This window comes from Sinohyriopsis cumingii, chromosome 19 (assembly GCF_028554795.1).
Source record: "Sinohyriopsis cumingii isolate HCF-2022 chromosome 19, ASM2855479v2, whole genome shotgun sequence".
NCBI classification, from domain to species: domain Eukaryota; kingdom Metazoa; phylum Mollusca; class Bivalvia; order Unionida; family Unionidae; genus Sinohyriopsis; species Sinohyriopsis cumingii.
This window is the reverse complement of record NC_142979.1, coordinates 55,743,515-55,770,243: the sequence shown is the minus strand read 5'-3', so window position 1 is coordinate 55,770,243 and position 26,729 is coordinate 55,743,515. Positions and strand designations below refer to the sequence as shown.

The following is a 26,729-nucleotide window of genomic DNA, read 5'->3' as shown; positions in this document are numbered from 1 at the left end:
AGTCACATAGTATATACAGTCAGATTCCTTTTCAGGTTACGAAAATTACACAAGGCGCCCCCAACTATTTCCCCGGAAGACCTCCAGGGTGTATCCATCATTAAGCCGCTAACAGGAGTGGATCCAAATCTTTTCTACAACCTTGAAACTTTCTTTAACCTTAACTTTCCTGCAGTAAGTACACCTGTCCTGTAAATACATGTAGCCGTTGGAAAATTTGATCACTTGTTAAGAGGTGAAGCATGTCAAGATATGTATAGCTTATTCAAGAAAAGTCCTAAAGCATGTCAAGATATGTATAGCTTATTCAAGTAAAGTCATAAAGCATGTCAAGATATGTATAGCTTATTCAAGAATAGTCCTAAAGCATGTCAAGATATGTATAGCTTATTCAAGAAGAGTCCTAAAGCATGTCAAGAAATGTATAGCTTATTCAGGAAAAGTCCTAAAGCATGTCAAGATATGTATAGCTTATACAAGAAGAGTCCTAAAGCATGTCAAGAAAGGTATAGCTTATTCAAGAAGAGTCCCAAAAAAAGCATGTCAAGAAATGTATAGCTTATTCAAGAAGAGTCCTAAAGCATGTCAAGAAATGTATAGCTTATTTAAGAAAAGTCCTAAAGCATGTCAAGAAATGTATAGCTTATTTAAGAAAAGTCCTAAAGCATGTCAAGAAATGTATAGCTTATTTAAGAAAAGTCGTAAAGCATGTCAAGAAATGTATAGCTTATTTAAGAAAAGTCCTAAAGCATGTCAAGAAATATATAGCTTATTTAAGAAAAGTCCTAAAGCATGTCAAGATATGTATAACTTATTCACATCTAGCTTTGTATTGATCCTGTATGTACTCAGCCTTAAAGACTTGTGCATATTTTATTGTAGTAGTACATCAATTATTTACTTTTTAATAGCATTTCATGTCAGTTTTAATAGCATTTGTTGTATAAAGATACCTCATCTTGTAAATATTGTGCATTAGTTATATATTATTATTATTATTATTATTAAGGAAAAGTCCTGAAACATGATGAGAAATGTATAGCATATTCAAGAAAAGTCCTTATTTTGATATGGACTAAATTTGGAACATACATTTACAGGGTTGACATTTACACTATTCCAGTTGCTTAAGGCTATTCAAAATATTGGATTTGCTTGTAGCTAGTTCGTTTGGACTAGTTTTAAAAAAAAACAAAACAAAACACAATGAAATTTAAGAAATGGACATAATCCTGTCTGTCCAGTCACAGCAAAAAATTGGTATAAAAGATAAAAGTTGTAACTCAGAAAACAGGACTTTAGGATTTATGTTACTGATCATTAAGGCATTTACCACTTACTCACAACTGTGCTGGTGAAGTGTCCAAATGGCTAGAACTAAATTACATGAAATCGGATTGGCTGCTGAGTACTGCATATGACTGATTACAAGAATTTGACATTCTGTCTATAAAATGGAATGGACTTAAAATTTACCCCATTAAATTTTAAATCTAGGCTCATTTTAAGGATAGATTCCTTTGCTGCATCATAACAGTATGTAAGTGGAAAGTACAACATATTTCAGGGTATCTGATTTTTGTGATGACAGAAAACTCCTCATAACTAGTAATGAAGAAACAGTATACAATAGAAAAATAACAAGTAACACCACAAGTAAATAAAATAATAGACTGCAAGATCAGTTTGCAAAGCCAATGAATGATTGCATTGTTAAAGACGCTATTATAAAATTCATCATGAGTGGATGAAGAAAACTGAGAAACATTTGATTAGGTGTATTGATGTTACAATTTCATAGACTTTGTCTAATGTTGTAATTAAGGATTTACGCAATTATATATAGTGCAGATGTCATGAAAAATGATTGCTGCTGCTGTGCTGATAATGAAATTAAATGTCAGTTTTATTGTCATTTATTACAAGTTAATTATCACACACACATTTGTTGAAATGTTTATAATGGTTCTATTTATAGATTCTCATATATAACACCCCCTTTAAAAAGTTTGAATTTTACACACACAACTAAAATGTCGGAGAGGGGAGTTTTGTATGAAGAAGGGACAACTGCTCTCAACATAAATTACAGAGTAAAGAAACCCATTGCATCAAAACAAAAAACTGAACTATAATTAAAATTCCAGTGAAAGCCATGTGCCTCTGTACACCACAGATTAAAGCTTTACATCCTTAACTAAAAAAGTTACACAGTAAAGATTTTACATTTTGTTTTACAAAAAGAATAAGAGATTAAAATATAGTTACGGTGGTGTTTTGTTTTCTGCTTTACTGGTCAGGAGACCTTATGAAGATGTCCTGTTGCTTGCTATCTGGCAGACGTCCATCCAGTAGCAGAAGTTTTCAGTCACACCTCCTTCTAAACTACTTTAAAGATTGGCATGAAGCTTTACACACAAGTTGATTGCAAGGTCTAGTCAGTCATATGTGAAAATGGTGCTGCTCAGACATCCAGTATGACCACCACAGCAGCCATCTTGAAAATATTATTATTGCTACTTCTCCTGAGTGAATGCTCATATCAAAATGGAGGTTTCACTGAAAGGCTTCTTATGATGTCTAGTTGATCCTAGTTGAAAATGGTGCTGATCAGACATCCAGTATGGTCACCATGGCATTGGGAAGATGTTGTTATTGATATCCCTCATGAACATAAGGTCACAAGGACTTTGTGTTTTCATGAGAAGACTTTGTGTGATGCCTAGTTGATCCTTAATGTAAATAGTACTGGTCTGACTTCCATTATGTATATCCTAGCAACCATCTTGAAGATCTTATTATCGGTTCCCCTCTTGAGCAGAATGCCATATTGACTGCTAATGATATTTAGTTGACTGCTAATGATATCTAGTTGACTGCTAATGATATATAGTTGACTGGTAATGAAATTTAGTTGACTGCTAATGATATCTAGTTTACTGCTAATGATATCTAGTTTACTGCTAATGATATCTAGTTGACTGCAATCAGTATCTAGTTGGTCCTAAATAAAAATTGTTAATCTTAGACATTCAGTATTTAGTTGATCATGAATAAAATTGGTGCCCATCTGACCTCAGATATGGCTTCCAAAATGAACTTATTGAAAATCTTGTCACTAATTCTCCTAAATAGATGGTTATATCAACATGGGATTTTACCCAAAAGTCTTTAGTGGTGTTTAATTTGTTCTAAATAAAATTTGCGTTAATCATGCATTCAATTGGGCCACCACATTAACTGATTTGAAATTTGAATATCAGAAATGGCTTCAACACTCAGCACTTAAAAGATGAAATTGTCATTGCTTTAAGTTCCTGGAAATTGTTTATGGGCAGTAGATTATCAGTTCTGTTTGAGAGACTTGTGTCTTTTGATATAATTAGTCATCCAGCTGATTACCTGAGAGCTGCCAGTCATTTGAAATTACTAACACAATTATAATCATTGGTCACCAAACTTGACACTTTTTCATGCACACAAAATTTAAAGAGAATTATGGTATGAACAAGAGACTATGCATATTAATGTTGTCCTTAGTAATATGGTCAATTGGTAAGTTATGTCATGTGAGTGTTATGCCCCTTAGTAAAATGGTCAGCTGGTAAGTTATGTCATGTGAGTGTTATTCCCCTTAGTAAAATGGTCAGCTGGTAAGTTATGTAAGTCAGGTGAGTGTTATGCCCCTTAGTAAAATGGTCAGCTGGTAAGTTATGTCATGTGAGTGTTATTCCCCTTAGTAAAATGGTCAGCTGGTAAGTTATGTCATGTGAGTGTTATTCCCCTTTGTAAAATGGTCAGCTGGTAAGTTATGTAAGTCAGGTGAATGTTATGCCCCTTAGTAATATGGTCAACTGGTAAGTTATGTAAGTCAGGTGAGTGTTATTCCCCTTAGTAATATGGTCAACTGGTAAGTTATGTAAGTCAGGTGAGTGTTATGCCCCTTAGTACAATGGTCAACTGGTAAGTTATGTAAGTCAGGTGAATGTTATGCCCCTTAGTTAAATGGTTAACTGTTAAGTTATGTAAGCCAGGTGAATGTTATGCCCCTTAGTAATATGGTCAGCTGGTAAGTTATGTAAGCCAGGTGAATTTTATGCCCCTTAGTAATGTGGTCAACTGGTAAGTTATGTAAGCCAGGTGAATGTTATGCCCCTTAGTAATATGGTCAACTGGTAAGTTATGTAAGCCAGGTGAATGTTATGCCCCTTAGTAATATGGTCAACTGGTAAGTTATGTAAGCCAGGTGAATTTTATGCCCTGTCGTAATATGGTCAACTGGTAAGTTATGTAAGCCAGGTGAATGTTATGCCCCTTAGTGATATGGTCATCTGGTAAGTTATGTAAGTCAAGTGAGTGGTATGCTCACATAGCCCTCTTGTTTCCCTTCCTCAGTAGTTTTATTATTTTTGTTTCAGTATGAAATTCTATTTTCTGTCCATGATGAACATGACCCAGCCATTATGGTTGTGCAGAAACTCGTAGAGAAGTATCCAAAAGTAGATGCCAAATTATTTATAGGTAAGGATTTATATGCAGAGAAAGAAAAACAGATGTAAAATAGTTAAAGGAAAGAGATACATACAGCCAATTAAAGTATTTGTATGACTAATCCAGAATTGTATTGCTGTTTATATTGCTGTATGTTTAAAACATCAAGATGATTTTTGTTATACGTGCATTCCTGGTTCGCAAGACATGCATATTACTTTTTATTAACGTATCATCATCACTGCTTTTATATTATATTAAAACCAAATTTGTTGAAAGTCGTGTTTCATGTATACTGTATGATACAACTCTCCCTCCATAACTCATTCCTGGATAACTCCCCCTCCATAACTCGCACCTGGATAACTCTCCCTCCATAACTCACACCTGGATAACTCTCCCTCCATAACTCATGCCTGGATAACTTACCCTTCGTAACTCATGCCTGGATAACTCTTCCTCCATAGCTCATGCCTGGATAACTCAAAAACTCTAGTATAATGCAGGGTAGGGCACAAATTCCATTTTTTGTTCTAGAAAATACCAAAAGAATTGCACCCTACTTATTGAACATGAATAAAATCACAATAAAAACTTGAAAATGAAATGTTGATGTATTACTTGTTGAAATTTATAGCAAACATCATGCAATTTGTAACAAATCATTTAATTTTTAGATTTTCTGGGAAAAAATATTTTGTTAATATGCTTGAAAATAATAATATATGGGGAAATAGTAATCAGTAAAAAATATGTGGTAAATGCTAACAGGTGGCAACACTATAAGAAAAATAAATATGAATTCAAGATATTTTCAGGTGAAATTCATGTTTTGATCTTATAATTCTGTAATAATGTAATCAGTATCATCATGATATGTTCTCTTCTATTCAGTCCCTGGCAGAGTCATACCAAAGGCTTACAAAAATGGTACTAACAGCTGCCTCGCTTGGTGCTCAGCATTAAGAGGCTAGCATTAGGACTGGTCGGCCTGGTGTCAGGATAATGTGACTGGGTGGGACATCATGCTACATGTCTGCGGCATGATGCCCCAGTACTAGACGTCACTATAAACTGCCACACTGCAGACAGTGTAGCGATATGACTGAAAAATGATTAAAGCTACGTTAAAAATCCAAATCACACATATACACAACTTGACATGATTTTTTACTTCACAATACATTGCTGTGAAGGTGGAGAGAGATTAGAAAGAATTATTACACATTGACACCTTTTGAACTCAAAGAATTGTGGTGTTTATTAGTGGAGAATCAGCTCCTAACATCACACATTCCCACAAAATTGTATCATTGAGCCACGGTGCTTAGTTTCATAGACGGCATGGCCAAGTGTTGCAAACCAGTACATGTCCACTTAAAAAGGACAAATATTACTCATAACAAAAGAAGTATAATCAGATTGTTTCTTTTGTATTACATGTTACCATAGCTTGGAACTTTCTCTTGTATTATATTTATCATAGCTTGGAAGGTTCTCTTGTATTACATTTACAGTAGCTTGGAAGTTTCTCTTGTATTACATGTTACCATAGCTTGAAAGTTTCTCTTGAATTACATTGATAATAGCTTGGAAGTTTCTCTTGTATTACATTTACAATAGCTTAAAGTTTCCCTTGTATTACATTTACAATAGCTTAGAAGTTTCCCTTGTATTACATTTACCATAGCTTGGAAGTTTCTTTTGTATTACATTTACAATAGCTTGGAAGTTACTCTTGTATTACATTTACCATAGCTTGGAAGTTTCTCTTGTATTACATTTACCATAGCTTGGAAGTTTCTCTTGTATTATATTTACAATAGCATGATCGTTTCTTTTATATTACATTTACCATAGCTTGGAAGTTTCTCTTGTATTACAAGTTACCATAACTTGGAAGTTTCTCTTGTATTACATTTACAATAGCTTGGAAGTTTCTCTTGTATTACATTTACCATAAAAAATCTACGTTAAAATGGAATGACTTACAAACCTTAATACCTTTAGAGGCCAATTATTAATAATGTATCAGAATCTTATTTAAGTAAAATGTATCACAGATGTATCTTTGTATACCCTCTGTTCTTTCTTTGACACAAAGTTTTTTTTTTTAGGGTTTGATTTCTTTGCAGGTATTAAATACGTAGGCCCAAATGGAAAAGTAAACAATATGATGAAGCCATTCGAAGCTGCCAAATATGAGTGGATAGTTATATCTGATAGTGGAATTAGAGGTGAGTGAGTCCCTATATTTGGTTCCCAATCACATTGTAAGCTTTCTTTCATATAGCTTTCCAGTGTGACATTACATGCATGTTTTTTTTCTCAGAAAACCATACTGATACAGTGGACATATGTCATACATACTTGCTTATAAGTTGCATCTAGCTGCAAACTGCATAGACGCAGATCAGCTGGTGCATTGTACTAAAGCTGATCTGGGTCTGAGCATTTTTTTTTGTTGACCAAACAGTAGAACAAGCAGCATAGACCTTGATCTGCTGGCAGTTTGCAGATCAGGGTCCATTATTTTTGCAGTTAAACCAAGCTTATAAGCAAGTATATACAATAATCTGTCCACAGACCAACCTGCCAACCTTGTAGCTATTGCAGCTTTTATGATCTTATCTGGGAAAGTTATATTACCACCTCAGGAAAGTTGCAGCTACATAATTACGCAGCGGTAGTCACCCAGTTTCTTGTGTACTTAACTGCTGCGGAGTTTAAACATAGCCTTTATAAGCTGTATACTGATAGCACATTTTCATTTCTGTCTTGAATAATGCTTGAACTGCTTCTGAAAAGTCAGTTGAAATAAACTTGCAAAATAGTTTCTCACACATTTCTGTTTAATGCCCCATATCATCGATGGCAGTGTTTAACTGTTCTGATGTAAAATCTACAGAGGAGAAAAGGAAATAAAAAAATCACAACCAACACAATATGGCAATTAGATACAGATCAGGAATTAGAAATATAAAAGAGGTGTTGAGCGATCACATTACTGATGGAACACTTTTATCAATCAGAAATTAAATAATTGAAGTCATGTGTGTATATTTATAAGTAAATAAACAACAACACCCTGTGCCTACTGCACAGCAGTCATGTGATGGAGAAAAAAAGAAATGAAAGCAGTCTAGGAAATGATTGCATATACTGTAGGGGATATCTTTAGACTAGTTCTTGTATTTTTAGCTCTACTTGTCATAGAGCTGAAGAGCTTATATCATGGCCTGTCTTCTGTCATTTGATATCTGACATCCATCTTTCCAAACAGTTGTTATTGTTGCTACTCCTAAACTATTTGGAGGATTGCCAGCAAACTTTCCAAACAATTTCATCCCAAGGTCAGGTGGGTCCAAAATTAAAATATTCGTGTTCATGTTTTTGATATGGCTTCTTCTTCTGAATGGATGGTCATATCAGCACTAACTATCAGTAAAAGACTTCAGATGAGGACTAGATGGTGCTAAGTGAAATGTTCTAATCAGATATCCAGTATTGCCTTCATGGTGTCCATATGGAAATCGCTACACTGTATGAATAGATGGACATATTTTCAAAGTTTCTTTAATCTTTTAGCATTTCAAATCAGCCATTGTGAAATTCTATTTAATTTTGTTTTCACGCTCATTAAGGTTGATAAATCTTATGGGAAGTTGTGCATTTTTAACAATGTTCGACAGAGTGTGTATGTAAGAACCAGCAATTGATTGGCAAATAAACGATGCTACGAGGCGCCATAGTGGACAAAAGCTGGTCCACTGAGAAAGTTGCAGCTGCAATTTTGATATCATATGTCAAGAAATCCAATATCATGTGTTGGATCAAATTGCATGTCCTTAAAGTTCCATTTTCAAGATTGAGATTTCAGATTTTATATCTTGAATTATACAGTGGTGGTTTAAAGTTTTCTTTCCTATGGCTATGTCTTACAGTGTATATTTTAAATTACACAGCGGTGGTTGAAATTTCAATATCATATGTTGAGTTTCCCTATTTCACACGTTGTATGTAACTGTTTGTGATGAAAGTTCCATTTCATATGGCAAGTATTTAGAGTGTTGAATTTCACAGCAATGATAAGTAGGCTACTTGTTTAAAAATAAAGCGGTCCGTTCACGAGAGCGACGTCTAGTGAAGAAATTCATAGTAATTCTCGACCTGTGGATGGTAACTTTCAAACAGTAAATGCATGAACTGTAATGATGCCTCATAATTGAATACACGATTGATGTATCTTAATACTCTGTATTATTTTGAATTGTTAAAGTGGACATTGTATAATGTTACTTTTAATACTTACACATCATTTCACCATATAAAAATAACAATTCTGACAAGCACAATAAAATGTCCAATCACCGCTTTGTAATTCAACAGATACAATATGAAAACTCAACATATGAAATGGAACTTTCAGCACAACCATTGTGATTCAACATGTTAAATTTAAATTCTCGACATATGACATTAAAAGTTCAACAACTGCCATGTAATTCAGATGATACAATATAAATACTTAACATATGAAATGGAACTTTCAACATAAACTCATTGAACCAATATGTAAATTAGGAATTCTCAATGTATGACATTGAAATTTCAACCAGCGCCGTGTAATTCAAATGACACAATCTAAAACCTCAACATAGAAAATATAACTTTCAACCACTACTGTTCAATTCAACAGATACATTCTAAAATCTCGACCTAGAAAATGGAACTTTAAGGACAAGCATTTCTGATACAACAAGTGAAATTGGAATTCTGGACATATGACAGCAAAATTTCAATCGCAGCATTCTGATTGGACCAGCTTTTGTCCACTACGGCGCCTCATACGGTGCCCTATTTTGTTGTAACTTACAGTTCAAATCTGCAGTCACAAGTTACCGTACATGTGGCAACTGTTTTTCTCACGTTTTATGCTCCACCTTAAGTCGTAATGCATGTAACTCTGTTTACTGAATAAAATATTTATTCTGAATTAGTTCTTTGGGGGCACATATACTGCATGGTATATTTTCCTTCTTTCAATTTAATCATTGTAATTAAACTTTACATATATGGTAGAGGAATGTCACATGTTAACTGGCCAAGTTTCTTTGGCGGAAATGGAGATGTGATTTTGTTTACACAGCATTCACGGTGATTATTCATGGGTTATAAGCTAATTGGTGAGTTTTATTTCTTTAATTTTTTTTACTACAGTACTGTTGTAGTGGTTTTAAAAAATCTGAAATTTACGTGAATAATGTTTGATCTTAACATTCTATTTACAGAAGAAGAATAAACTGTCGTGTGATATTAATTATTTCGTCACTTCATTATTCACATGTGGATTGCATACATTATATCAATATATGTATGGTTTGTTCTTTCTTAGAAATGAAAATTGACAGACATAATGTAATAATCAGGAGTTCTCTGCAAAAAGTCAGGAGATATCTCTAGATCGGGAAGTTTGGGTGGATATACCCTCAAAATCGGGAGGTTTTTCTCCTGGCTTGAGAGTTGACAAGTATGAACTGTCCAGTCTTGTAGAATATCAGTCAGGGCTAGTGAGTTTATTTACGTCACCAGCCTGGGGCCTGTGCCAAAAAAACATTTCTTTGAGCACTGATCAGTACAGTACATAAACTATTTATACTAAACATGTACATACTATCAGATTTGTCAATACGCTAACTGTAACCTGCATATAAAATACACTGTAATTGAATCATAAGAAGGAAGCATCTTAATATTTAAATTAATTACTTATGATTTTTGCTTTGCAGATTTATTTGTGGGGAGGCAGGGGTTGGGGTTGTGAAAAACTAATGCATAACTTATGACTGATGAAAACTGCTCTCAATGCCTTTTACACTTCCCCGGCAATGAATGCTGTTTCACACACAAGTCGGTCCCCATTCTATTCTCTTCACTCAGAATTCAGTATTTTCTCTCAGTGTTTCATTGTTGGATGTATATTTTCAAGATGTTAGTCCTTAGGTGATGTATATGTGTGTGTGTTGGGGGTAGGTAATGAATATGTCATTTAATGCCATTTAACCTTATCCTTCTTAAATGAATTTATTGCATTGTGGTAAAATTGTAATTTTTACATTGGGCACCGTCACTTAATCCTAATCACATCTGTGCACAGCACACGATATATAAGTATTTATTTAAAAAATTACATTGCTTTTTTTTAAATTCCAAAATATGAAATATGAGCACCTTCTAACTGTTGTAATTTTCTGCTGTCAGTCTTAAACACATTCATAACACACAATTCAACAGATATAGTTATAAGCATATCTCGGAAGCAGATTCAACTTTTGAATGTGCAACCCAAATCTGGTCTTCTCCTGTCTGTCTCGCTTGCCATGTTTCTGTTTGTATTCGAGGACTGGCTAGTATTGCGTCACGGGACCATATGATCTGTTGTCTCATCAAAACTCGGCAATTTACAGAATCTTGGTATCTTCCACGCAATATAATCACTACCTGCCTACGATACTTAATTTATAAACATTACAGTCTAATTAAAATTTGTAAAGAATTACATACATGTACATAAAAGGAAAAGTTTTATTTCTGGTCTCCTTTAAGCATAAAATGAGAGAGTTTATAAATTTACAGCTAACCTTGAAATGAGTTTCACTAGTGTATCATTTATAAGTAAAATGTAGGTGAAGCAGGGGTTAAACTTAGGTATACTGTACTAATACATTGATGTTTCACTTATTTCATTACATATATAAATAATATCTTGTACTTGACACTATTGGGTCACTTTAAGGCAAGTATATATCACTTATAAGACAGGATTTATTTTTGTAAATGGTAGGATTTCCTTAAAAATAATAGAACAGTTTGGTCTGCATCAAATGTTACTGGTTGATTTTGAGACAGGCTGTTCTGTCATCTAACTGCTCGTATTTTTAACTATGTTTGCAGCTGGAAATATTTGCACACTGTGTATTTCAGACCTTTTAATTTATATTTGTATTTTCTCACACAGCTGAAAAAGATTCACTGATTGACATGGCCAGTTTTATGAAGCCTGATGTTGGTTTGGTATTGCAAATGCCATATGCATGCACAAGGAAAGGTTTTGCTGGTGTATATGAGAAAGTGAGTACCGTTAGTTCCATTACCATATGGCACTGATAAAAATGACTGCAACTTTAAAAGGAAAAAAACAGCGTAACTGTGGCTAATTTAATAAACTGTCTGTTCATCTCTCCAAAAAGCTTTCACCTCCTAAACCACTTAGTTGAAAGACTACTTACTAATGTCCTATTTTCTATGAAGAATCTTTCTTTAGAATCCTATGGTAAACCTATAGGATCCTATAAGATTCCAATGGGATTCATATAGGTGTAGGACATTTCAAGGAAGATATGTAACACTTACCTGCTGCTATTGCAGAGATTCTCGTCTCTTGGCCTACTCTGATGTCCTGTGGTCATGGTCCAGGTCTAAAGAGGATGAAGCTTCAAATGCTGGATATGACTATTGCATTCAATGAGTGGAATTACGTTCTATTCTTTTCTGGCCCTCAAATTACTGATTGGAGGTAGGGAATATTCAGTGGAGTGTCCCAGAAAAAGGGTAGAAATGCAGTAGCAGCAGGTTTGTTTTACCCACTAAAAAAATATCAGTATTTCTCTGATTTGGGGGGAGGGGTGTGTGGCCATGAAAGCTTCACTTGTCTTTGACAGTCTCTGTTCAGTTTCAGCAACCAGGCTGAATCCTTTTAATCATACATACAATGAGATGACCATGTGTGGTAGTTCTGACAACTCAAACTTTACTGATGTTCACAATTTGCTGTTTTGATTGTTTGGATACCACATTATGTATAGGATATCACAGGAAATCGATGCCTCATATACAAACACTTTGATTTCATCATACATAAATTGCAACTTGATTTTTAATTGGCTAACTCCAGAAATGAAAATAGCAGTAAATCTTTCTCCAACTCCACCCCATTCCTAAGCTTTTGGACCATTTTATTGGGAATTACTTCCTTTATCCCTAAGTTTTGTGACATCAAAATAGAGATATTTGGATGTCCGAAAACATAGGGTAAAGACAGTAATTCAAGACAGAACATTACTTACAGATATGACTAAAGTGTTGTACGAATGTTATTTTTAATTTATGATTAATAATTTAATTTTTAATTTATAATTTAGTTTAATTTGATTATGATATGGAAGAAATACAGCATTTATTTTAATGGCCCATCACAACAGTGGTAACATTGTATGGTATTATCCTTCTGACCTTTTAACTCATAAACTCCTACCAAAAAAAAATCAATATATAAATAAATGATGTAAGTTGAATTTGATTTCAGTCCAATAATAAATGCAGACAACAACAGATGCTGTTATAAATACACTTCAGTTAAGAAACTTAATCAAATCAGGTGTTCCACAAGGATCAGTTCTTGAAACATTACTCTTTATGCTGTTTATAAAGGACTGACCATGTCATATTGAGCTGTCCATAGCTAGCATGTTCACAGATGAGACTATATTATACTGTACATGCATCATGGATTACAGGTTGCCCACTCAATCCAGTGGACTCGTGCAAGGGATGATGTGCCCACTATGAGTAGTGGATGTCCACTTTGGCTGGTGGATTTTCACAAGTCTAGTGGAAATCTGCTCAATCAAGTGGAAGTCTATAATTGATTTTGTTGCAGTTGTAATAGTGTTTTTTTGGCACTCGTCACTGATTTTATTGTATTCATGCTGCAAGTTGACACGGTAAACAAGCTGATAGAAGAACCCATGACACCATAAACCCAACCATGGCAGGTGTCAGTTTCATACCTTTACCTGTACAAACAATTATAATTTGGTAAAATTTTTCTTGTGGCATTTATCAATGACATTTCTTGGGTTGCATGCAAACAAACACATGTAACATAGCAAAAAAAAGTGAGGTTTTAAATTTCTTAGATATATTCCCCACCCCTGTCCATGGATGATTGTCAGTCAGAAAAATTTGCCTAGTTTCATATGCAGAAATTTAAATACCTTTCTGATAAATTAGAAACTTTGATGTTCTTTCTCAAAAATGATATCTCATAAAAGTGTTATGTGTGCTGATTATTAATTTGTCATAGTTTTCGTTTTATTTCTATACTACTTCCAAGACCAACTGTGTAGAAATTATTGAAAGCTGTAATACAGATAAAAGAGATTACAAACAAAAGCTATACTATTTGTTCCATACATGTGAGTTTTGAATATTAAACAGCATTGTATACAACTTAAAAAGAGCAATTTCAACTGTGTCTGTAGTCCAGCCAACAGGTGGGTACCATGTGATATAGTGGGCATCCACTGTTACATAATTATATTGTGGCAGCTTTCTAATTTGGGCAATAAAACTTAATCCATCCACTACAAGCAACGATGACCACTATATCCAGTCTTTGATGGAAACAGCTGGATGGATTATTTTCACCATGGGAACATGGGTTTTCCATAATCCATGATGCATGTACTGTATAACAATGGATCAACCAGCCAAGTGCTAAGCACTAAATTAAGTGAGAAAACAGGTTAATGTAAACAACTGGTGTGAGCACAGTGGTATGAAGATAAATGCAGCTAAGTTTAGAAGTTGAACGTCATGAACATAGTGGCAAAGATGTACCCCCAAAAAAGCTTATAATGAAAATTTTAAGTAATTGAAAAAGGAATATATATAGAACTGTCCAAAAAGGACAAACTACTCATCATTATGATTGACAGGACGTTGAGGTGGAAAACACAACCTGATAAGATCATTAAAAAGGTCATCTTGGAACTATTTCTTTTGAACAGGATAAAATCCTTGATAACTGAGAAAGGTATTCTACAATGTCAGGATCAGATGCCATGTTGAGAATATTACTGTTTTGTTTGGAATAATAGTAATGGTTATAATGGAGTAGTGTCGTTTTAAAAGAGAGCAGCAAGGGTATTCTTGATGCTGATGTAGAAACTAATTTACAAATCAACAAATCTTTTTAAAACCATTTGGTGGCTTCCATCGCAACACAGATCTCAACTCCATTGGGATTAGTAGTCTGTAAATGCGTTTGGTCCTGATTAACTTGCAAGAAATTTTGAATTTGCATTAAATGTACTTATAATTGACTTAGATCATTCTCAGAGTACAATTTATATTTAAACCAAATTATGACATTTTTTAGTGAGAATTTTCAATGAGTTTGTGTATTCAATTTTACTCTTTTAAAAAATGTACTTTCTTATACATTTTACTCTTTAAAGCAATGTTCTTTCTTATACATATTTTATAGCAGATTTTGATTATCAAGTCCTTAGTTGTTGTTGTTATTATTATTATTATTATTATTATTCCATCCAACATGAGTTATGTTATGGATTTAAGTAAGTTTTCAGGCTCTATTATGACATGAGTTGGTACAAAGACTTGTTATTTCAGGTATATTTTGGGACCATGGCAGCTAGAAACTGTCTCAGTGCCAACTCAGTGGGGATTAACTGTTCCACTGGAATGTCATGCATGGTGCGGAAAACAGTCATTGAGCAGAGTGGGGGCCTGGCTACCTTCAGCAAGTATCTAGCAGAAGACTTCTTCATATGTGAAGCCACCAAAAAACTGTGAGTACTACCTCAAACTATGTCTTACTGTGTGTCTGTCTTTGCCTGTCTTTTTGTGTACCTGTCTGTCTGAGTTTCTGCCACATCTTTATCTCAGGACTCATGCATTATGTTAAAGAAGAAGTGCTTAAAAATTCTGATAGGCAAAACATAATTAATGTTTCATAATTTACAACCACATTGAGAAAAGAAACTGATATAAGTTAGGCAAAATCAACAAGCCAAAAAGATATGTTCGTAAAATGTTGTCAACTCTAATGATATGATTTTATGTTTTACAATTCTTTTTAGTGTTGTTTGATTATTGATATGTCTGATGATGTGTTTGTATCATTTTTACAGTTAATTTCAATGTCATTTGATTATTGGCATCTGTAATGGTGTGGTTTTGTATTGAGTTTTGCAGTTCGGTTCAGTATCATTTGATTTTTTGTAGTAAATGCAGTTAGCCGTGTAATCTTGTAATTGTCATTGCAACTACATAAATATTTTTATTACTTGTTATTTCTTAAACACTGTATTCTCTTTATTCATTTGTTTTGTTTTGGTAATAGAACATAAGAAAGCTTATGGGATGGCCTGTTGCCCATTCAGAGTCATCTGATGTTTATCGTCCATCCATCCATTAGCACAAATTTGTTATCACTATTCCATCTAAGCTACTCCGAGGATTGCCAATAAACTTTATACACACATTCATCCCAGAGTCTCATTGATCCTAAACGAAAATGGATCTGCTTGGACAGCCATTATAAAATACTTCTACTCCATCTGAATTGATGGTCATATCAACAAAGAGTTTTCACTTAAAGACTTGTGGAGTTTACTTGGTTCAAAATGAAATGGTGCTGATCTGACATCCAATATAGCTGCCATGGCAGCTATCTTGAAAATCTTATCGCCAAGCCTTCAGAAAGAAATGTTTTATTAGCATTAAATTTTCACCAGAAGACTTATGAAATCTGGCTGGTTTTAAATGTCATTGGTGGCATCCATACATCCAATATGGCCACGACAGTAGCCATCTTGAAAATCTTGTTATTCATCATATAAACTAGAAGCCTTGTTATGGTAGTAAGTAGCAGTTGTGTTGATCTGATGACATCCAGTATGGCCACCACAGTAACCATCTTGAAAATGTTATATTAACATTGGATTTTCATCAGAAGATTTCTTATTATGTCTAGTTGGTATTAAATGAAAATGGTATCTGACACCCAGTTTGGCCACCAAGGCAAGCCATCTTGAAAATGTTGTATTGCTACTCCTAAAGAAAAAAATCTTTCTCAACTTGGGGCTTTTACGGAAGACACAGATGCTATATCTAGTTGGTCCTAAATGAAAAGGGTCCTCAACGGACTTTAAATGTGGTCATCATGGCAGCCATTTTGAAAATCACCACTTCTAAACAGAAAGCCATATCAGAACGGTGCTTTCACAAGAAGACATAAAATGGTGTCCAGTTGGTCCTGAATGAAAATTATGCTGATCTGACATCAGTATTGCCACCATGGAGGCTATTTTGAAAATCTTTTTCTTGCTACTATTCCGAAACATATGGTCATATGGACATGTGGTTTTCACCAGAGGTCTTGCAGTGGTATCTAGCTGATTCTGAATGAAAATGGTGCCCCACATACAACCAGTACAGCCATCACAATAAATATGTAGGAAATCTTGTCACTAATTCTCATGAATGATTGCCATATTGCCAATGGATTTTCACCTAAAGTCTAATAGTGTCTAGTTTGTCTTTAATGATAACGGTGCTGATTTTGCATCCAAAAATGGCTGCCATAGTGGCTAATTTAGTATAACACTGTTCGTTATAATGTGATCGAAGATATAATACAGTACTGTTATAGACCAAAATGTAACCATTGGACATGAATTGGCCTGTTAGATATACAGTACTGTTATAGACCCCATGACCAAAATGTAACCATTGGACATGAATTGGCCTGTTAGATATACAGTACTGTTATAGACCCCATGACCAAAATGTAACCATTGGACATGAATTGGCCTGTTAGATATACAGTACTGTTATAGACCCCATGACCAAAATGTAACCATTGGACATGAATTGGCCTGTTAGATATACAGTACTGTTATAGACCCCATGACCAAAATGTAACCATTGGACATGAATTGGCCTGTTAGATATACAGTACTGTTATAGACCCCTTGACCAAAATGTAACCATTGGACATGAATTGGCCTGTTAGATATACAGTACTGTTATAGACCCCATGACCAAAATGTAACCATTGGACATGAATTGGCCTGTTAGATATACAGTACTGTTATAGACCCCTTGACCAAAATGTAACCATTGGACATGAATTGGCCTGTTAGATATACAGTACTGTTATAGACCCCATGACCAAAATGTAACCATTGGACATGAATTGGCCTGTTAGATATACAGTACTGTTATAGACCCCTTGACCAAAATGTAACCATAGGACATGAATTGGCCTGTTAGATATACAGTACTGTTATAGACCCCTTGACCAAAATGTAACCATTGGACATGAATTGGCCTGTTAGATATACAGTACTGTTATAGACCCCATGACCAAAATGTAACCATTGGACATGAATTGGCCTGTTAGATATACAGTACTGTTATAGACCCCTTGACCAAAATGTAACCATTGGACATGAATTGGCCTGTTAGATATACAGTACTGTTATAGACCCCATGACCAAAATGTAACCATTGGACATGAATTGGCCTGTTAGATATACAGTACTGTTATAGACCCCTTGACCAAAATGTAACCATTGGACATGAATTGGCCTGTTAGATATACAGTACTGTTATAGACCCCTTGACCAAAATGTAACCATTGGACATGAATTGGCCTGTTAGATATACAGTACTGTTATAGACCCCTTGACCAAAATGTAACCATTGGACATGAATTGGCCTGTTAGATATACAGTACTGTTATAGACCCCATGACCAAAATGTAACCATTGGACATGAATTGGCCTGTTAGATATACAGTACTGTTATAGACCCCTTGACCAAAATGTAACCATTGGACATGAATTGGCCTGTTAGATATACAGTACTGTTATAGACCCCTTGACCAAAATGTAACCATTGGACATGAATTGGCCTGTTAGATATACAGTACTGTTATAGACCCCATGACCAAAATGTAACCATTGGACATGAATTGGCCTGTTAGATGTACAGTACTGTTATAGACCCCTTGACCAAAATGTAACCATTGGACATGAATTGGCCTGTTAGATATACAGTACTGTTATAGACCCCATGACCAAAATGTAACCATTGGACATGAATTGGCCTGTTAGATATACAGTACTGTTATAGACCCCATGACCAAAATGTAACCATTGGACATGAATTGGCCTGTTAGATATACAGTACTGTTATAGACCCCATGACCAAAATGTAACCATTGGACATGAATTGGCCTGTTAGATATACAGTACTGTTATAGACCCCATGACCAAAATGTAACCATTGGACATGAATTGGCCTGTTAGATATACAATGGTAGGTTTGGAAGAAACAACATCAAACATAGTATTATGTCTTTATTTCTTTTTAAAACATTATTTTGACATATTAAATGCATACATTCCATAAAGTGAAAAAATAATTACTTTAAAAAAGCAGAAATATCACTATATGTTTGAAAAACTTTTTGTTTCCATTTTCTCTCCCAACATTGCCCAAACCACCACCAACAAATATTTGACCATTTTCACTGCATCATGGTTCAAGTACATACTATGCTCAGTATGTAACTACTGTGTTACTACTAGTCCAGAAACTAAGTGCTCCAATGTTTTCGTTACCTCCACTATTTCAGTGTGTTTGTGAATTTGTATGCATTAGCTGATATGTTACCCATCTTGCGCAACATCATGCCCACGTCAGACTTAACTGTAATATTTCTCATTTGTTAGAACTATTTCAGTACGACAAAAACATTTCAATATCACGCTTTTTGAAAACAATATGCAAAAGGTACATGTTCTGGAATTGGGTGCGGCATGTGTTGTGGTTAAAAATCAGATTCACTAAAACATAATAAAAATATAAAGGCTCAAAACTTAATAATCATTTGAATATTTTGTTTATTATTAGATTGTTTGTATATTTGTTACAGAGGATACAAAGTGACACTTAGCAACAAACTGGCAATGCAGAACTCTGGGAATTATTCACTGGACAACTTTCATAAAAGGCTAATCAGGTATATCTCTGGCATGGCCTAAAAACATTAATAACTTTGATCCTTCTTCTCTCCCTGTCTGTATATATGTGTGTATGTATAGATTTACCAGCCAGTGTGCTTGTATGTATAGCGATGTAAATATATGTGCATGTATACGTGTAGGCAATCATGTATAATGCATATTTTGTACATTTTCGAAAAAGCACACCTTCTGAATGGACATTTAATCAGTTCATGCCGTGTCTACCACAGACCTGGCATAATCCATCACAGACCTGGCATAATCCATCACAGACCTGGCATAATCCATCACAGACTTGGCATAATGTTTTTATATATAAGGTCATAGTGGACAGATAATTTTGTATTGCCTCGCAAGACCCAGCAGTATGCAGTGGTGCTATATTACAGTGTACTTGTCTATCTGCTGAATCACATTATGTGTGTGTGCTTGCAAGTAGATAGCAGATATTTCAGGCCAAGGTGCTGTAGTTTGTACAGGTAGGAAATCAACAATAAATACATCAGGCAATGTTACTATAGTTTGTACAGGTAGAAAATCAACAATAAATACATCAGGCAATGTTACTATAGTTTGTACAGGTAGGAAATCAACAATAAATACATCAGACATTGTTACTGTAGTTTGTACAGGTAGGAAATCAACAATAACTACACCAGGCAATGTTACTGTAGTTTGTACAGGTAGCAAATCAACAATAAATACATTGGGCAATGTTACTATAGTTTGTACAGGTAGGAAATCAACAATAAAAAAGAACATCAGGCAATGTTACTGTAGTTTGTACAGGTAGGAAATCGACAATAAATACATCAGGCAATGTTATAATAGTTTGTACAAGTAGGAAATTGACAATAAGTTCTTCAAGAGATATTTCTATAGTTTGTACAGGCAGGAAATTGACATTTACCATAGTTGCATTGACAGCTTTTTTGTGTTTCACATCAGCTATGGGAGATAGCAGATGCGATAAAATGAGCAACAGGTGCCATAAAAACAGGTACAGCATTAAAATCATCAAAGAAGATCCCATTATAGAAAGGGTGCCAACCAGATAAAATAGACACCAAAACCTGCATAATCTCATGCCTGCTATGTCTGTAAGCACATTATGTATGTATGTATGTATGTATGTATGTATGTATGTATGTATGTATGTATGTATGTATGTATATGTGTGTGTGTATGTATGTATGTATGTATGTATGTATGTATGTATGTATGTATGTATGTATGTAATAAGCATCACAAAACATGAGACATTGTGGACTGGCATTGTGTTTTAATTAGGTTGGTTGTCATATGTTCAGACCTGGAATATTTGTTCAACAGGTACAGTCGTATTGTGGGTGATGTATAGTTGTAAAGATGCATGCCTGTTTTGCAGAATAAATGAATAATTAAGTATTCTTTCATACATTTTAATCTTACATTAGTATTTTTCCTTTGTGGTTTCAGGTGGGGCCAGTTGAGGTTTGCAATGCTGCCCACCCTAATTATTCTGGAACCCTTAGGGGAGTGCATGTTTATGGGTGTTCTGGCTTCCTGGGCAGTAGAATATCTTTTTGGTATATCATCTATGGCCTTCTTCCTCATGCACATCCTGATCTGGTTTCTCCTGGATTATTTCCTCCTTCGAATCACAGAGGTCTGTGATTTTATATCAGTTTTCTATTTTATGCATATTTTAGATTGGGGCTTATTTTTTGTGTGTGTGTGTGTGTGCATGCGTGATGCCACGTATGCTGTGGCATGATCCACCAGTTCATCACTATCACTATAAACTGCCATACTGGAGATATTGTAGCAATACAACTCATATTGTTAAAGTTGCATTGAAAATCGAATAATGCACACACAAACACACTTACGTGTATACATAACCTATACAGTACTTACATGTATGTATAATCTGTGACCATTTGTGTCTTCGTTGTGGTCTTTTGAAATACGTGGAGTTTTATAAATTATTGCATACTACATCAGTAGTACTTGGGATTTCAGTGTTAGAAAAGGTTTTAAAAATTGTTATATGTGTAATTATTCACAATATATTTAAATGCACTTAATCCCATAGAAAGACAATCCTCTTCAAAAAACATTTACTCCATCTGTCAGCTTCTGTTAAAAGTAAGGAGAATAATATTCTTCAAACTGTGTAAAACAACGTTTTTCTCCAACTTTCTTGTTGGTACTTTAATAAAACAACAAATAAATTCTTCACAGATAAGATTGGTTTTTTTTAATGCTGGAGTGAACATGTTATGCCCTGCAGGGTATAATAAATTATCATTGTTCTTCCAGGCAGGTAGATGGATGGGCCAGTAAATTTGCTATTTTAAGTTTTAAAATTTCTAAATTAAATATTTTTTGAAGTGTTTTATTCTAGCAATATCTGCTATAATCTTTTTCAGAATGGTCCACTTCCATTTTCTAAATCTGAGTTCTTGGTAGCCTGGTTGCTTCGAGAATGTGCCTCCTTCTACTTGTCCATGAGATGTCACGGGACTTCATTAGTAGTGTGGAGACATCGGAAGTATCGGCTTAGATGGGGCGGAACTATTGAAGAAATCTGAAAGGAAAACAATATTTAGGAAATTTGAAAGTGTTATTGTTGTCACCCTGACAGTCATATTATAGTGAGGAATACCAATGACCTGCATTGACCCCAAGTCAGTTTTGAGGGTCTTTGATATCAATTAGTGAGATATGTTTTACATTTGGGCTTCCAAAATTAGTTCACAAGTTGTGGCAAGTTAAACTTTTCAGCAAAATGACATGTTATAAATAAAAGTGAGCACACATTAAAAACTATGATATCATGAATCATTTCTAGATTTTATCCTAGATTTTTTACCAGAAAAACTTTCTCATTTTTTAAAATTGTTTTGGAACACACTTTTTGATCTTTTTATTTTGAAATTTGCCAAAAACACTTGATTGAATGCCTATATTTTGTACAATATATTTCCAGTACCAGACAAGCTATTGAATGGCCTGTTGTCAATTGTCCATTATCTTTCTGTTAGCAGATGTTTATCATAACTTGTAAGCTCTTCATCCCAAGGCTAAGCTGGTTCTAAATGAAAATCAGACATATTATATGGCCACCAGAGTGGCCATCTTGGAAATATTGTTATTGTTATTCCTTCCGAACAGAGAGTCATATTTCACAGAAAGACTTTGTCTGAATCTTGAAAATCTTGTTATCATTAGTCCTCCTAAATGGAGAGTCATGTCAACATTAGGTTTTAACCAAAATGAATTCTTGTAATGTCTAGTTAGTCCTAAATGAAAATGGTGTCAATCTGACATCAAATATGGCTACCATGGCAGCCATCTTGAAAATCTTGTTATTACTACTCTGATGTTTTTCACTTAAAATATTTTAAGAATCTGATAACATCAAACTTTTTCTTACAAATTTCATTAAAAATTTAAAATTTATTGTTGAAAAAATATGAATGCATATAAAAAAAAATAGATTAAATGTAAAAGAAAACCAAACTTCAGATCTTATCTAATGATGATTGTATTTTCAGTTCATAAAATCCTTAATGCAACAAGGGAAATGTGTTCCAAAGCATTGAACAGAGAACACCTCCATATGGACAATGATTGTATTTGGTTGCTATAGCTATGGTATTGCATTGGCTTTGCCAATCTGATTTGATTTATTTTGACAATTGGAATATTTTATGCCGCAGCCCATTTCACTATATTCATATAATCATTGGCATTTGAGCCTTCAGAAATATATTTGTTCAACCCAACTATAGTACTCATTAACTGTGACATTATCTGCTTTAATAAGGAGAGAGATGAAGACAGCAATAATTTTTTCCACTAATTATTTTGTCATGTTTTGCTTGATATGGCAGCAACAATATAAAGTTTCTCTACTTGTTTTTGGTGTCTGTGTTTGGAGTCCTGTTTTAGCTTGTTAATCTTGTCTATGGTTGCCTGTTGTTGTCATCATGTCAGATCTTGTTTGGAAATATACATCTCTTGTTAACAGTATTTTCTTGAAATTTCCTTGAATTAAGAGAATGATAATAGCCTATTGATGGATGAATACATTATTATTAATTGAGTTACTTTTGTTTTTAAAACGTTTTTTAATTAAAATTTTCTTTTGAGTTTACCAGTTAAAAAATAGTTGAATACTTTTGGTTGCTGAATAATTGATGCAGAATTTTGCATAATTAAAAAGTTTTTACAAAGTAGATGTTTCAGTTTACAAAAATATATCAACACTGAGAATTTGGAACACCACTTTTGACAGTTATATGTTTTCAAAACATGTAATTTATAAAAATGTACAGTAGTTGTTTTGTGCTATACTCTTTTTCACTTGAAAAATGTTGTTTTGTACATCAATTTGTAATCATCTGCAGGACTCAACTGTTTTCAACCCTACATTTTGTGTTTTTTTTCTTCAACTTTGTATTTAGTTTAAATGTGCTTGTAAATGTCTAAGATGGCAAGCTGCATGGGGCATGATCCCTGTTGATGCTCTGATTAGGTTGAGTACTGGCTTCATGGGGATTCTAACTTTGTCCGACTTAAACACTGTATTTGACAGATAATTGTCTTACTAGCTTTCATGTTCAACACTGAATTTATTAAATTTTGTAATGACCTTCGATAAGGTTGATTGTATTAAAATATTTTCTGTCCATTTTATCAGCTCCCAGTTTCATTCCTGCACAATAATTTGAATTTTCTATGATCTGCTGTTCCCAAAACTTTGTGCATGGCTTACATTTGAAGTGTATGTCAGTATGAATGAACGAATAAAAATTATTTCCATGCAATGACATTAGTTCCACATAATAAACCTGGACAAAACTTTTTGAATGGCTTGCAAAAAGTCTATTGATTTTGGCAATCATAAGCGATCACTGAAAGAACAAACATGGGTTCAGGATAATGGAATAATGAAAGAAGAAGAAGATTTCTGCAAAATAGCTTTGGTTATGCATCAAAGACCTTGACCAGAAATCTTTGCAGCTAGTTTGCTTTGGGGTTAAATTAGAAGTGTATCAGTTTTGGGGTCAAGGGTTAAAAGTCACAATAAAATAAACCACATATTATGTTGCCCTTACTGTGTGTAACGGTCCTCTATTGAGGCACTAGTAAGGTAGTGTTGACTTATTTACCAATCAGTGTCAGTGACTTGGACCTTTGGTCATAGTATGTGTTATTTGTTAGTTCAGGAATCAGTATGTTGTTGTCTCATAGGTTGTCAATTATAGTTAACATGTAAAAGATGGAAACGGCTTACATGATTTCTAAGTATGAACTTGACAAAGCATTCCTCTGTTGTGAAACATTTTTGTGGTGTATTATATATATATATATATATATATATATATATATATATATATATATATATATATATATATGTGTGTGTGTGTGTGTGTGTGTGTGTTTGAGTGGGAGAAAAATTTTATGAAACGGTACCACCTAAGCCAGTCGGTATCAAGGGTATGTTAGACAACCCATTCTAACTTCATCTATGACTGCCCTTAGCTATTTGCCAGTGTTATCTGTTTTATTGTTTGTCTTAATTATTAATTAATTATTACTTTTAGTCAGTGGTGAGTTTATTTGCCAGTCAAGAACTTGGAGACGGACATGTCAGGTGTTTTAGGGTACAGGTATACATTTGATCAGATTGCCTTGTTCGAAAGAACACTTTTAAGCGAAAGAAATGAAAATGTTCCTGTAATACAAGCAAACAGCAGTTCAGGTTTCTGGGTAAAATCTGAAAATAGCACTGCATGTTCAAGTAATAATCATATATGAGCTGTGCATCATCGATTTCTATAATATTTTCAGCAGAATGATTATTTCAAGTCATTGAAATTGCTGACATATCCACATTGGGTAAACACATATAGAAACGCCTAGGATATTGTTGGAAGTGTTGATTTTGCTGTTTCAATCAATGAATCAAGCAAAGGAGCATTGGTCTTGTTTGCTAAAGAGTTGTCCATATTTGTAATTCATTTTTCTTTTCTAAAATACACACAATTACAATTACCAAATTATATAACTTCTGGAATTTAAAATAGTACTTTAGTTCCATCATGGAAAGAATTTATATAAAATCTTGTACACTGTTTAAAATTGAATTGCTGTTCTTCAATGTACATTGAGTTTTTTGTCAGAGCAAATGTATCAGTAGTTACAAGTATTACCAGACAAACTCATGGAAATGTTATTATGGATGGTCTTAAAGGTGAACTTCCGGCTCATAGGACTGAAGAAAAACCAAACAATTTCACATTAAGCTATGATGTATTTACTCAGTTCAAAAACTGGTATTTTAGTGTTAATTTTTTATTATTTAATCTTTTACACTAAGCATTTTGTTCAATCTATTTTTCAATGTATGTTCATTTGCAAAGATATGACCTGTTTAATAGTGCCAAATGGAGAGAGAAAGAGAAAGAGAGGAGATAGGGTGGGTGGGTGGATCAGACTGAAAGGGCTAGGCACTATTACTCAACAAGTTATCCCAACTTGTTTTAGGTATGATTATCTTTAGCAACTTGCACATTTTAGTTTTCATAAATGCTCAATAAAATTATCTACTGCATTCGTAGTTTTTATTTTTCATTTATACTATTAGGCAATGGGCCAAATAGGTCAACCAGTACCATTTGAAGGGGCAATACCAGTCTTTTTCCATTTTTTATACCATCAACTGAAAACAGAAACGTTATGATAACATTTCCAGCTCTGTAGCTTGTTGAGTGGTAACAGCACAATATTAATTTCCAATTACTGGCTACTGTTCATCTAATAAAGGAAATGTTAGTGTTTTTGTTATTGATATGTAAAAACGTCCTAATTGGATATAATCAGACTAGAAATGGTTTCCTTCCTGCATATAGTTTGACTGCTTCTGAATGGTTCCCTTCAAAAATATAGTTGGACAGCTTCTGAAGGGTTCCCTTTCTTGATAGTTTCACAGCTTCTGCATGGTTTGCTTCCTAGATATAGTTTGACAGCTTCTGAAGGGTTCCCTTTCTTGATAGTTTCACAGCTTCTGCATGGTTTGCTTCCTAGATATAGTTTGACATCTTCTGAATGGTTCCCTTCCTACATAGTTTGACAGCTTCTGAATGGTTCCCTTCCTACATAGTTTCACAGGTTCAGAATGGTTCCCTTCCTACATAGTTTTACAGGTTCTGAATTGTTCCCTTCCTACATAGTTTCACAGGTTCTGAATGGTTCCCTTCCTACATAGTTTCACAGGTTCTGAATTGTTCCCTTCCTACATAGTTTCACAGGTTCTGAATGGTTCCCTTCCTACATAGTTTC

At 34.2% G+C, this 26,729-nt stretch overlaps 1 protein-coding gene across 2 annotated transcripts in view; it reads left to right on the top strand.

Moving 5' to 3' along the window:
- LOC149775739 (ceramide glucosyltransferase-like) overlaps positions 1-26,001 on the top strand; it is a 31,936-nt gene extending 5,935 nt beyond the window's left edge. The window contains exons 2-9 of one of the 2 annotated variants that reach the window (XM_089944287.1): positions 36-174; positions 4,419-4,521; positions 6,627-6,728; positions 11,510-11,622; positions 14,968-15,146; positions 19,304-19,390; positions 20,853-21,042; positions 21,809-26,001. In XM_089944287.1, the coding sequence (XP_089800413.1) occupies positions 36-174; positions 4,419-4,521; positions 6,627-6,728; positions 11,510-11,622; positions 14,968-15,146; positions 19,304-19,390; positions 20,853-21,042; positions 21,809-21,970 (1,075 nt within the window). In that variant the 3' untranslated portion in view covers positions 21,971-26,001. Of the gene's footprint in view, positions 1-35; positions 175-4,418; positions 4,522-6,608; positions 6,729-11,509; positions 11,623-14,967; positions 15,147-19,303; positions 19,391-20,852; positions 21,043-21,808 lie in introns of both variants that reach the window. The other variant, XM_089944286.1, reaches the window with a different exon arrangement.
- The last annotated feature ends 728 nt before the right edge of the window (positions 26,002-26,729 follow it).